At 31.5% G+C, this 14,360-nt stretch overlaps 1 protein-coding gene across 1 annotated transcript in view; it reads left to right on the forward strand.

Moving 5' to 3' along the window:
• The window catches only part of dysc (whirlin protein dyschronic), a 668,284-nt gene extending 654,377 nt beyond the window's left edge, over window positions 1–13,907 (forward strand). The window contains exons 12-14 of the mRNA XM_085816627.1: window positions 4,744–4,875; window positions 6,092–6,349; window positions 9,886–13,907. Coding sequence (XP_085672753.1) covers window positions 4,744–4,875; window positions 6,092–6,313 — 354 coding nt within the window. The 3' untranslated portion in view covers window positions 6,314–6,349; window positions 9,886–13,907. The remainder of the gene's footprint in view (window positions 1–4,743; window positions 4,876–6,091; window positions 6,350–9,885) is intronic.
• The last annotated feature ends 453 nt before the right edge of the window (window positions 13,908–14,360 follow it).

Genomic DNA, 14,360 nt, shown 5'->3' on the forward strand with positions numbered 1-14,360 from the left:
TATAACATTTAACTTATATAATAATTATATAACGGAAACTAAAGCTATAAAACTCCTATATTTCGTTCATATTATAACTCAAAATGCACAAAATTTATATTATTTAAAGAATAGAATTATCTAATCGTTGCCACATGTTCTATTCAAATACTATAATAAAGCTAGAATGATGTATAAAAGAAATTAAGCAAACAAAACAAAAAAGAAACAGTTTTTCACAGACGATTGAGTATTTCTCATTCAATTAATTCAGTTCTCACTTCGCGAGAAGGCAAAAATACATAAAAACTCAAAATATCTATATTAAAAATTACGAAGTAAATCTCAAACACGTATTTCCTCGAAAAAATTCCAGAAAGAATTAAGCATGATTTAATTGGCAATAATGAATGAATGCGTTATCTTTGTTGTTGCGAAGCTAAGTTTCTCTAGATTGGCAACAAATCCACTAGTCTCCTGTTTCAAATGTAAACATCAATGGCCGCCATAAAAAAAAGGCTTAGCGGCACTTAGACAACTTTAAAATTGTTGATAATTCTAAAAATATTGCGTACAGATTTACTAAAGGCATAAAAACCTTAACCGGAAGATAAAAACAACATAATACAATCATTTTTAAAGCAAAAAATGTACAATTTACAAACATATAAGAGTAAAGAAACTGAGATCACTGAGCCGGGTAACAGAGTGGATATATATATAAATATATTTATATACGTTTGGTGCGGCCGATTGCAATCAAAATACGAGGTGCACATCTACATGTTATAGCAGTCCTATATACAAAATTTCAACGTTCTGAGGCTACTCGTTTTTGAGTTATGCGAGATACGTACGTACGCACGTACGTACATACGTTCGTACAGACGCCACGAAAAATTTTCTTTAGAATTTATTTTAAAGCAGTTTTATAATTTTTTTGAAGCAAAAGAGTATTTTATTCTGTCCTTACGTACAGATATCACGCAAAAACATCGTTAAATTGCATTCGATAGCGGTCAAAATGGATATTTTCGTTGAAATATGCTGCCTGAAACTTTTCGCGATTACAATATTTCCTTTTTACTTCGTACAAGGAAATAAAAAGGAAATTAAAAATATCTTTGCCTTGTTATGTACCCCTTCCTCGTGGCAGGCAATGTATTTGTCATCGACATTTGAAAAGTGTATTTTCATCATAAACTGACTCTGAATTTTGTCATAATAATTTACTTTTTAACTAAAGATGGAAAAAATATTAAGGGTAACTTTAAAGTATACAAATTACAATCTGCACCTGCAGACTGCAGACTGAAAGCTTAGTATTGAAACCGTAATGAAGTTCAGTGCTACTAAACCAAATTTTTATTACCAAAATATTATACTGATCATCATTTTTTACTTCATTGCCTCCATCCGCAAAATACCATTTCTTTTAACAGAAAAACTAACACTTAAAGAGATTTTCTTTCAAATATTTCCAAGAAAAATAACTGCATTAATATATGATAAAATAAATAACTTGAATTTGCATTAGTCCCTTAATTTTGTCCTATTGTACCATTCTAATCTAGTTATTTCCTCTTTCCATCTTTAATAATATTGTAGAGTTTACGTTTAGGTTTCATATCAAGCTATTTTATGTTAATCATCTTTCTTACCTCCATCATTTTTATTTTCCTGCCCAAATGTAAATTTGTTAGCTTGCATGATATTCAAATGAGTTAGAAAGAAGAAAGTATTTAAAGGAAGGTTTTAGAGAGTAGAATTAGAGCGTGTTCTGCCTGCTGCAGGCCACGTTTCTAATTTGATTTCCTTGCGAACAGTATTCTGCGGCGATGCGTTATTCTTGCCATTAGACTTGTTACACTGACCTTAGGTCACAGCTAGTGTGCGTGTTATTCCATTTGTGCTGCCATTAGACTAACTTAATAGTCTTAGTTTTAGTTCATACATTTTAAGCCATGATTTTTGGCTTCTACTGATAAGCACGAGTGATGTCGTCTGTTTATTTTTATCTTGGTCAAATAAAAGATCCATTTACACCCTTTCCTTGTCTCTCTGGTACTTAAAAGTCATAACGATAATTCGTTTCAGTCTTAAGAGTTCTCGTAAATTTGATGTTACCTAAGAACACGAGACTCTACAGCAGTAACTGCCTATTATAAATTGCTGTGAACTGTGTCATTTTCAAAATTAATCCACATCATATGATCTTTGGATAACGGTTATGATGCAGATATTTATATAATTCTTCAACCAATAATGATTTGGAATTTGGGAACCGAAATTTAAAACTAACCAGTAGGAGTTAATTTGAACTGAAATAAATTCATTCTAAATAAAGCTTTTATCTTAGACACATGGCATTTCTGCTTTTGCTTGCTGTCCTGTGAACACGTTGCCGTTTACCTTTCTTTCACCAAGTCTAACGTCATAAAGATGTAGAATAGGCACAGTGTTCTAAAACGGGCGCGCAGAGTATGCCTATTACGATGTGAATTCATATTAAGGGGGGTCATACACCTTAAACCCCTTGACACCCTTCGAATATGTGACTGTTGCAAGAACTGGGATATTTTATTTATTTTAAAATCAATTACTTCCAACTTTTTACAGCTGACTACATAAAATAGCTACTTTGGAAAATAGTAACCAGAAAGTTTGTGTTGCCACAGATATTTTTGTAATTTAATCCGCTTTGTGACAAAAGTTTTCTTCACGTTTCCACCTTGCGCGCACGATATTTTAAAAATGGCTAATGGTACATACTTTAAATTTGATGGAATTCTTTATATGAGCCCTATTTTTTAACTGAACCTAAAATCTGATGAATATTTTAATATTAAAAAATTTTATGGACGAAAACATTACAGATTTTTTTAATAAAATACATTTTATAAACTCGACTCCAAATAAAATAAAAATTTAACATGAAATTCTTAGAATTTTTGGTTCACAGTAATTTCCAAATGTTATAAAAGCTATATAATAAATATGGAATTAACTTATGCAACAGAATGTTTTAAACTGTGCGCGCAAGGTGGAAACATGACGAAAATGTTTGTCAAAAAGCGGATTAAATTATAAAAATATTTGTGGCAACACAAGCTTTCTGATCACTATTTAAGAAAGCAGCTATATTATGTAGTCAGCTGTAAAAAGTTGGAAGTAATTGCTTTTAAAACAAATAAGTTATTCCAAATCTTGCAACAGTCACATATTCGAAGATCGTATGGGTTTTAAGGTGTACGAGTTCTCTAAGAACGTTGTTTTCAAGTACGGTCACACCGTAAATCATTTTCTGCTCAACTTCGTGTCATTCAACATCTAAATTATTATGTATAACCAATACTGGTATCCAGAGTATAAATATTTTTGTTATTAACTTCATAATATTACCTGGTAGACACCATAAGGCATTTTATTTTGAAGCAGGAAACGTGAAAAATGGGCGATGCTCTGACAAGGATTCGTTTTTCGGAATTTGCTAGCTGGAATGCTTCCCGTAAGTCACGCCGTAAGGAGGCAGAAAAACCTTGCAACCCAACCTTGCCAAAAAAAAAATCTCTTTAACGAGCAAGCAAACTCTACAATATCTTCAAACTTATAGTATTTAGGTATACACTACAAATAAACACAAAAAAACATAAACTGGATACCATCATGATTTTGTTTCGCTTGACGATATTCAAAGTGAAAAATATGTCTTTCGGTCGATATCATTAAAGGTCTTATTTAAATATCGGCAATTTATCTACGAATTTTAGAATTCTTTGCTCATAAATTATTTGATCTAAATTTTAGGTTTGAAACGTGATAAAAAGAAGTAAAGGCGTACTTTATTGATAATTTTAAATGCAGTTTACTGTTCTAAATAATCTGAGTTGAACTGACTATAAAATTTTAATGAATGAAAGGATGCTCTTTAATTATTTTAAAAGATTTTTGAAGTCTCTATAATTACAAGATAAATTGGATTGTACATGCATGATACAAGTTGTTCTGTCATATATCATTGGAAATATAAAAAGTTTCCATAGATTTTTCTAAAAATTAATCAACTTTTCTAGAAATTTTTAACCTATATATGCGTATTTATTCATCAGTTTAACAGATATTCCTAAATGTTTTGAATTCGCAAAAAATAATATTTTGATAAAAATTACTCTTTGCCATTTTCGAGCATATTAAATTCATAAACTTTTAATAACTGTTTTTATATCGCCTTCTACAATTCCAATCTCTAATGAACCTTTCGAGATCAAATTATTGATGCCAGATAATGCAACGTAAGCAAATAGGATAATCTACGATTGTTTATAAATGGAAAAAAAATCTATTTAAATTTCTTTCGAAAGCAGCTACTTTTTTTGTAGAACCTAAAATTTATCCTCTAGAAAATAATGGATATTTTCCTCAACAAATTATAGAACTTGCCAAGGAAGTGATGATACTTTTCCCTTTGGTAGATAAAGATTGGTTTTCCTTTTGGAATATGAGACCTTTTGTAGATTCTTAGGATGTGGTAATTCTTTGATATGCAAATAATTTTACGCTTTCCTAAAATATACTTTCCCTGCTGTCTATCATTCAGCAAATTCAGAAAATTTATTATAAAGTATAATATGAAATTCTTATTTGCAATATTATTTTTGCATTTAGCTTACCTCATTTATAATTTAACTTATAGCTACTTTAGCTTATTTAAATGAAAATAATTGAATATATCTTACCTAAATGCAATTACTTTATTTGCTACAGGGTCACCGAACCATTCCAGAAGGTGATGGACGCTTCCGTGTGATCGTCAAGAAGACACGACCTCTTCTGGGGATTGCAATAGAAGGTGGTTGTGATACAACTCAACCTTTACCGAGAATCATCAGTATACACGTGAGAACGATTTAGTTCATTTGTAAAAGTTCTATTTTGATTGAAATGTTAGTGTTATATAGCGCTGACTTATATTTTTGAGAATCCTTTTCTCGATGGTTAGGCAAATTTTTTAAACGGTTGTAGTTTTTCTGAATAATTTAGCTAATTTAATTTATTTCTGTTTACTGCATAATTCTGATCCATCTTCTAAGACTAGTACATACAAACTTCTTTGCGGTTCTGTAAGGCAATCAATATTTTAAGAAAGCTCTGTAAGAAGAGATACTATTGCTCTTATACCAACTTGAAGACTTAACACTGTACAAAATATAGTACCCAAAAAATTATGCCATTAATTATTAGGTAATAAATTTTATGGAATATGCTCTAAAATACATTTGTTGTAGCTCTTAGGTTATATTTTCTGAAGATCATTACATCGTTTCTCAACTTAAATTATTAGCTGTAGGGGAAAAAATTAAAATCGTATTCATTGTCGAATCACATTAGGGAAAAATGGAGAGCATTAGAAATTCAGCAGAATTTTTTTTTAATTCATATGGACAAGACTATGATCCTTTTCCATGTTCATGCAAATCAGTATTCTGCATCATCCTAAAATAGGGCTAAAAAGCGGTCATTCTCCATTCCTCGTGAAAGGGGCTACGCTGGTAGTCTTCCGTATCCTTCAATTTTGGGAAGAGAAAAGCATTTGGTATGTCTAACTTAATGAATAACAATGCAGATATCTAACGATATTCAATATATCTAACATTTGCATTGCTTTTCATGTTGCAATTAACAACAGCATGAAACGACAATATTTGGTTTAGTGTTAAGAAGCGAAACTAGACTGTTTGACTCTGAGTTAAGCAAAAATTAAGCATTCATGTTTTTAAATTGTTTAGTTCTGTATTGGAATATTTTAATTTACTTTCTTTAAAAAAATTGAAAATAATTTGAGAAATTTATAAAGAATTCAATAAATTAGAGAAAGTAATCCAAAACTTTCTGTTAATTCTTTTTTCATGTGTAATTCAGAATTGGTTACGACCCATTTCTGGATTGATATACACAAAATTTGATTAATATGTAGATATTTCATTATTTTTTCCTTCTTCTTTTGCAGTTTTTCTATTTCGTTTTTAATGCTGATGAAGATAATATTGAATTTTGTTATTTTATTTCTTTATATGATACCGAAAGAAAATTTATTTCTTCGCTTTCTTTTCAGAGTTCCGGTGCTGCTTTCGAAGCGGGAGGCTTAAAAGTAGGGCACATTATATTGGAAGTGGATGGCATCGACATGCATCGACGACCCCACAGTGAGGTAGCTCAGCTTATAGCACACGCTTTTTATAGCACGGATAGGGATCAGGTTGAGTTCTTAGTCATGGAAACGAATAGGAATATGGAATCTGAGATCCGACGGACTTCTATCATGTTGTTTGACTGACAAGATTTATTGCTTCCATGCAGGAAAATGTTCTGTGTAAGTGCTTGTCTCCATATCATAAAATTAACTGAAACGTAACGATCCGATTGTGCGTTATTAGTTTTTAATCTGATAATGCAACGAAACGTGTTGTTCATTGGATTCTGGACCAAATGTTTGGTTATTGATGTCTGCGCATCACGGGCAACAGTCAATTTAGGCAGCAATGTCTGAACTGCATTCAGACGAATGTTAACCAGAGAACTTCTCCTGTGAATCATAGTTTTTACTCTACGGAACGACCTGTAGACAGAAAGAACTGGTGACTTTATTAGGCGTAAAAGCTCCAAGAACTCAGACACATGGCTATGAAATGCAAATGTTAGTCAGCGTGGCACTATGGCCAGGATATATTGTTCATGGCATGGATTCGCTGACGTCTTAAAAGATAAATGATTATAGCTTTATATCACAGATCAGATACATCACTACATAAAAATCGCTTATTCCGAGGTTAATAATATCCATAAATACGACAAATATCTTACATCATAGTGTTTCGTGAATGGTTTGAAAAGCATGATAGAAATTTTAAATTTTATTTCCCTTCTTGATCAACCTTTTAATTAGACGGATACTCTATGAAGAATTCCATAGGGCATTTAAGATCTAATGCAGTCATACACATTACGGGATAGGAAATGGTCACAGATGCTTGCTGTAAGATTTCCCTAGTTAATGAGACCTCTCATGACGGTTAACTGCAATGCTTGCTGTGAGGCGTATAGTCTAGGTTCATGATGGTGAAAATAAGACTAACCATTAACTATTAAAATTGACTATTTAAATCGTAAATAACAATACTATACTTAAATGATAGATAAATATTGAGGTTGGCTGCAAATGAAGTGAAACTCTAACTAAAGAAATTTTAATAATTTTCTCGAATTTCCGTGAAAGTAAACAGATTTCAATAAATATTAATAACTGAAAATAGTTCTGTATACAGTAAGAAATACTTTTGCGTCTAACTCAATATCGTTTCAGGCCATCAAATGACCACTGACTCCGTCGTCTACTTAAATGCTAACATAACCACAGAGACTACATTCTGTCTTTTTAACCTTATAATTTTTTTAAAATTTGGTGTGTTATATAATATTTAGGAGGAGAAAATTACATATGAGATTACATCATATTTGTTATTATTTGTTTTATATACAAATTTATTATTTGTTAGTAGTTGTTTATATTACATCATATTTGTATTATTTGTTTGTTGTGTTATAAACTACGGAACAAGCACACGTTTCTTGTCTTTTGTTTTCTAAATACATATTTGAATTCAGTGATCGTAAATTTTTGTCAGCATAAAAAGGAAATAAATTTTAATGTAATGTAAAGTGCCATTTTCAAAAGAAATTTCTTACGTAATTAATGCAGACTTTGACGTCGATGTCAATAAAATTCTTAAAGCAACAACGTTATGTCACAAAAACTTCTCAACATTCTAAGCCTTTTAAATCCCATTCATAGCGTGTATTCGGAGAGGTTGTATATCGCAATTACAAATAGAAAACAAAGACTCGACGGAGAGTATACTCAAGACTGCAACAATGTTAAGTTTCAAATTATTTTTTTCATTCATATTTTTACAGTAATTTATTTCAGATGACTGGAAGAATACTAATTTGTATCGTTTCCGAATAAATGCGAAAATTTTATTTTTGACTTTTTATCTGAGTGAAATTAATTTTTTTTAAAAGCGAAAAGTACATTTCCTTGTTTATGGTTATAGTGAACGAATGCCACACAGTTTAGAACCAAGCGCACTGGTAACTGACAGCCATGAATGGCATTAAATGCATCATTGGAGATATGTCTAGTGATGGCGGTCAAAGGAAATTTGCATAATGGGCTCTGTACTTGCAATTCTATTTCAATCAGCAGACGCCACACGGTCCTTGTGGGTTTGCTCACCTGCAATAGATAAATTGCCATCAATTTCCCTTGCTATTCCATATGATCTGAAGTCGTTAAGCTGTGAATATGATAACATTCCTTTTCTGTGAAGTAATGAAAAAGATACTGAGCTAGTGCGATATGAAGCATTACTTATGGTACTAACATAATCTAAAATCTGTTGTAGTAAACTGCTTTGCAAGATCACAGTCTAGATATCCAGCCACGCAGTGAATAAGCATAATGGTCATTTGTACCATGTAACTATACTTAAATTTCTCTAATTTTGGATTGAGAGCACTTTGTTTGATTACCTTCGAAAGCGTATCGCCTTTATATGACATTTAATGGCTTCATTGCATCAAAAATTAATATGAAATGTTTGGTGTTAAAGATTTGCCAATTTTTTCAATATCTGTGTCTTATTGTTATTTGAATTATTCTCTTCAAGATCTGAAACAGTATTTTAATATCACCAGACTCATTTTTATAATTAACGCAATCTCCATTCTTGTTTATATTTCCTTTTAAACATATGTGTAGATAATTGTTATAGTTATTTGTTACGCATATAAGATACATAGACTCATGCAGTAACAAAATACGCTCTGCATTTTATGGTCATAACAATATTTCTACATCTGAAGTTAGAGTGAAAACTTTCGTGCGTATATTTTCCTCCTCGCCGTTTTGTCATGAGAATTGTCAGTTTTATCGAGTCACTTTCTCCTCAAACTTATTTTGCTTTACGTCTAAAATACATGCAATACATCATGTATTAAAAGGGTGTGATCCCCTACTAGGCACATATTGACATGGAAGTTAACACTCAATATCAATGTTTTTGATTGCATTAATCTGATCATCTTTACTTTTCAAGTATCAATGGTCTGGTGCTAGAAATTGTTTCTTTACCCAACTTCACAAAACGAAAAGTGTTAAGTGGGGTGAACATCGGGGTAAAATTTATCTGAATTTTGTTGGTCGTTTATCCGGATGCGATTAAGAAAATCTAGAGTGCTAAGCATAATACTTTTTCACTGTCCTTAATGTGCATTTTTCTTGTTGTTAGGTGACAAAAACAAAGTCATAAAGAGCTGTAGGATGATCCGGCGCCTCCTTAAATCTGGAGTTTTAAAGGTCCGAAGCATGTGAACCTCGGCATAATCAAGCCTTACTGGCTATAAAATTCATCTGCGTTTGACATCGTCTATAACATCTGACAAATTATGGAGGAGGGACTAGACCTTTTATTCGCTAGTAATTATCAAATGTCCCCGTCCATCTACACCTGTTATTTGTTACTTTGTCTTCCTAGAGGTATTGCGTTAATTCTTTGCCTTATAACTGTTCCACAATTTCTCTGAAAACCATGAGTTGTCAAAAGCAAAGAGCAGCTTTTGAACTTATATCCTTGGAGAAAAGACAAGGTTATTTTCAGCAGTGATACAATGGGTATAGTAAACACTAGTATGAGACTATGTTAGCTACTGAATGTTCTTCATAATCTCAGCCTATTTATTCCTGATATAAATCAAATTCCTTTGGTGAAGTTATGTACGATTCAAATTGAAATTAGTTAAATTAAAATTTGGAGATTTCAAAATTATTAATAATTTTTGTTTTTTCAGAGCGAGAAAGACACCGCTGAAAGAAAATCCTAGTTCGTCAGGGAACTCTGAAAAGTATATTCGAAGAACAAACAGTATGAGTGGAATATTCAAAGAAATAACCTCCTAATCAGGAACTTTGCCAAACTAAAGAATCGAGCACTTTGATAATCCTTCAATACAGTGGTGAAGTGCAAAATGTCGGTATTGCTTCTAAAGTTTTTCAAGAAATGAAAAACCTAATAACGTGGTCACAAGTTTGACATTAAATGTAGCATAATGTTAATGCATCAACAATCGTTAAATGCATTCATATGCGTTCAATACATATCAAGAGCTTTATTTTGTATATAACACAATTTTGACGTTTTGTGATGAATGTAAAGTTTACCGTGAATCTCTGTTGTGCTAAATATTTGTAACAACCCATGTGCTTTCTTTTTTTTAGGAAAGAAAAAAGCGACATTTTATACATTATTTGAAAATGCCACTGAATTCTATTTTCACTCAAGCTTCTTATGAACTTATTTTGACACTGTGTAACAACGCCACTGATATATATTTCCACTGAGATGTCTTGAAACCACTAATTTTTTATGAATTGTGCAAAACGGTGGTGTGCTTTGTATCATTCATAATATGTAACAGAGCAAAATTTGTTTTGAAGATTTCATATTCTTCTTTTATAGTTGTGTCAGTAACTCTGTATTCACTACACTCGTGCACTGGTGAAATACGAGAAATGATATCGTCTTGCCTTACACATGATTATGATTCTGATTGAACGATTAAATATTTCATGGTTTTTATTTTATTTATGAATTCTCATTGAATGTTTTACTAACTGATCCTTAATTTTTCACATTGTCACCTAATTTTGGTAGTTTTTATGGCTGTACATAAACTAATATTATTTAAATTTATTTAAAAGTTACGTGCGATATTTTGCAGTAATTTTACGATTATTTAGCCGTCGGAGAAAAGTTATCAATATTTTTAATATATTTTATATCCTTCCTCAAATATCAAACATTTTCGAGAAATCTTCTGTTTTCGCTGACAAGGCGTTATTTAAGTAACAAAAGTGCACCAATAGCCGATTAGATTAGACAGCTGAATACTGATAACTGTGCACAGGCTGAAATCCTGGCGAACGAGGTGGCGTTTTCATCGTTTTCTCCATGAATAAAATAGATCTAGGTTCGATTCCAGGTGAATGGGCTGGCTGCATGGACGTTTTCGTGGTTTTCCCCAACTGTAACGTATATACCTCTCTCAGAAAGTCCTCCGCGAAGGCATCCCTTCTCTTAGGCAGTTAGTCTTCCCGTGCTTTGCCTTAATCAGTTAAATATTCTGCAGGTGAATATTTTCATCCGAAGACTAAGTTAATCTAACATAAAATGCTGTTTGAAAGCGCTTCACGGAGACAAGGAATTACCATTTTTAGTTTAAAAAAATTATTATTGGTTTGTTTAATCTTTTATCTGTGGAATGAATAATAATTTTGAAATTACTTATAACTCCATATTTTTTAACTGCAGATTTAAGTCTGTTTTATCTGTCTTTAAGTCGGAGTGTCACCCATTATCAAAAAACGTATTCATCATAAAATCTTATTCTAAAAGTTATGTAATCTTTTCCTCTGAGTTGAGATTAGTGATACTGAGGAAACATACGTCAATACCAATCAATATTTTACCAGATAAACCTGGCCACTCTTCACCACAGTATGCTAAGTGGTCTTCACTGATGGCTTTGATAACCGGTGAAGACATACAAACCCAATAAATCGTATCACATTTGCTAATACACTGGGTATGTTTATCCAATAGCAACTATGTTGATACTATGTGTCTCCAATAGGAACATATAAAAATTCTGGTAAATTCACAAATATAGTAAAGACATTTTTATTAGCACTAATATTTCAATAATTTTACTAACTTAATGAACTACATCAACAGATAAGTTTCGTGTTTACCACAAAAGCCTTCCTCGCATTGGGTTTAGAGGACTTTGTTATCAAAAACACTAAATTGGATTATTTGTTGAAATGAACTGGAAACCGAATCACCGATGGTATCTTGAAATAATCGAATATTTACTGCAAATATGATTAACTCATTAACCATTAACAACGAAATAATTATAATATATATTCAGCTAATTATATTGTCAAAATTTCTTTATATTTCTAGATGATATATAGCGATATTAATTTCATATGTAATTAGTTTTAATTTTTTAAATATTATTAAAAATTGTATTTAAATAAGATGTTAAATTGCTATGATGTACATATTTTTCTCAACATATTTTGAGTATAGTATTATATTAAATGCTGAAATGTTTCCGATGACTTCATGAAGAACATTTGGATTATTTCTATTATGGAAAGAGCAGAAATTTGTATTGCGAATTTTTTGTGTAAGTATTGAGCTGCACAATGTTTCAAGAATATTTCCATAAAATTTTTGGGAAAACTTATATTGGATTTGTGCTGACAAATATATTGAAATGTTGTGAAGATTATTAGAAATGTACTTATGTCAGTATTCAATCAGTCTTCTTTCATAGTTTGAGGAAGTGTCATGACTATTTGTCTACAGTATTTCAATAGTAGCTGGCCTTTCAGTTTAAATTTGTCTCACAGTAATATAATTGGTTTGTAAGGAATTAAAACACACGCGCACTTATGCTGCGAAAGTTCCAGTCATCGTCAAGTCTCAGACCGTCATTATTTTCGAGGATGTTTCTTGTGTTAATTTAAAAATACAATAAAACAAGTAGTTTCAGTCGGCCCTAATGCGTATCTAATTACATAACTTTAAAAACATGTTTACTTGATTACAGTAATGATATAAATGTTTGTTAAATAATAAAAACATTTCAAACCTATATTTACATAAATCTAAAAAAGGTAATAGTTGCACATTTATACAAATTTGCAAACTGATGGATTCTAAATGGCTATTTCAATAATAGCCAGTAGCAATTTACAAATTAAGCAAGCCTATGATAACAAATTTTGCAAGCAAATTTACTATCTTTTCGTAACTGGTTTAAGACTTTACTCTTATGGCTAATATCTATATTTGCAATTCCTTCCTCACCTCCTGAATTCTAGACCAATGTGTAGTAGCCACTGGACAACGGGAACACCTACTGACAACTTCATAAAGGTACGTACTGGTATTTACTGGTACTTGTGTTCAAGTCAGTCGCTATTCGAGAAGACAGACCCTTTATAAAGATACTCTGGCATAAGGCTCCCGCTTCCTTATAAAGAAGAGAGTTTCAACTTCTAAAGGGCAATTTTCATTTAAAATGCGGGTATCTTTATGTCCGGACATCACTATGCAAGTGAAGGTACAGAGTGCCTCAGCATGAAGATGCTCGTACCTTTAATAAGGTTACTTTTTTCAGGTTAGATGATGGGCCTGTATAAAGGTGCAGGCGGCCTAATGAAATTTCTGTCTTTCTGGAACAATGGTTGATTTTATTGAGGTTTCAGCACTTTTATGACAAGACACCGAAATGAAGGCGTCCTCTAATGATTACTTCGCTCTAAAAGCAGTAATAATCACTCATGCTTTACGTGCAGTTTCTCCTTTTTAAATTATAACTTTCTTTTGTTAAGAATGGGAGTGGCTCAGAAACAAGACAATTAATAAGAAAGGTGAATTAAAATTGGAATGAAATATTAAACTGCCTTCGGTTTTAAATTTTTTCTAGCATTTCATAGTGATTTCGTCTGATTAAAAGCAAACCGGGAGGAAATATATTCTAGACATTTTGGGCCAAAGGATCATATTATGACACATCCTCACACTAAAGTGCGATGCAAGTGAGAAAGATACAGAGATTAGCAGTAGTTAATTGAATTTGTAGAAAATGTTGTTGATTTTAATAAATGATGTCTGTCTACATTATACATACACATGACCCAACTTAACGATGCTAGACCTTTGTATGTCTGCAAGTGGTTTGTAATATAAGATTTTTCATGGTTTTGTGTAATAAATATATTTTTATTAATCAGATTTTTTCTGAGTGTTAGACTTTTTATTTCTTGGAAAAGATCTTTCTTACAGATTACACACTTAAATGATTTTGGTTTTGGATATATTTACTTATGCAATAAACATAATACAAAATTAAGGTTCTTCAGAATGAAAAACAAAACTTAACGTTAACGCCATGAATTTATTGCTAAGTGCTTTTAATTTAACCACTGATTAATACTGTTACTTTAATTACGAATTATACATTAACTCTTTTCTACTATACAAATACACTCTTTTGCAAAAAAAAAAAAAAAAAAAAAAAAAAAAAAAATCGAAGCACCATAAAGGAAGTGTTTTTTTTTTTTTTTTTTTGATGAAACTGAATATGTGTATAGCTCATACACAGATAATAACAAGATTAAAAAATCAAGGTCATAGTACCTGTCCACGGCTCACAATCATCCATTGAGTGTTGTTCGAACCGCCTCT

This window comes from Stegodyphus dumicola, chromosome 5, assembly GCF_044657685.1.
Source record: "Stegodyphus dumicola isolate Sdum_Otavi_A_Nest chromosome 5, ASM4465768v1".
Lineage (NCBI taxonomy): Eukaryota > Metazoa > Arthropoda > Arachnida > Araneae > Eresidae > Stegodyphus > Stegodyphus dumicola.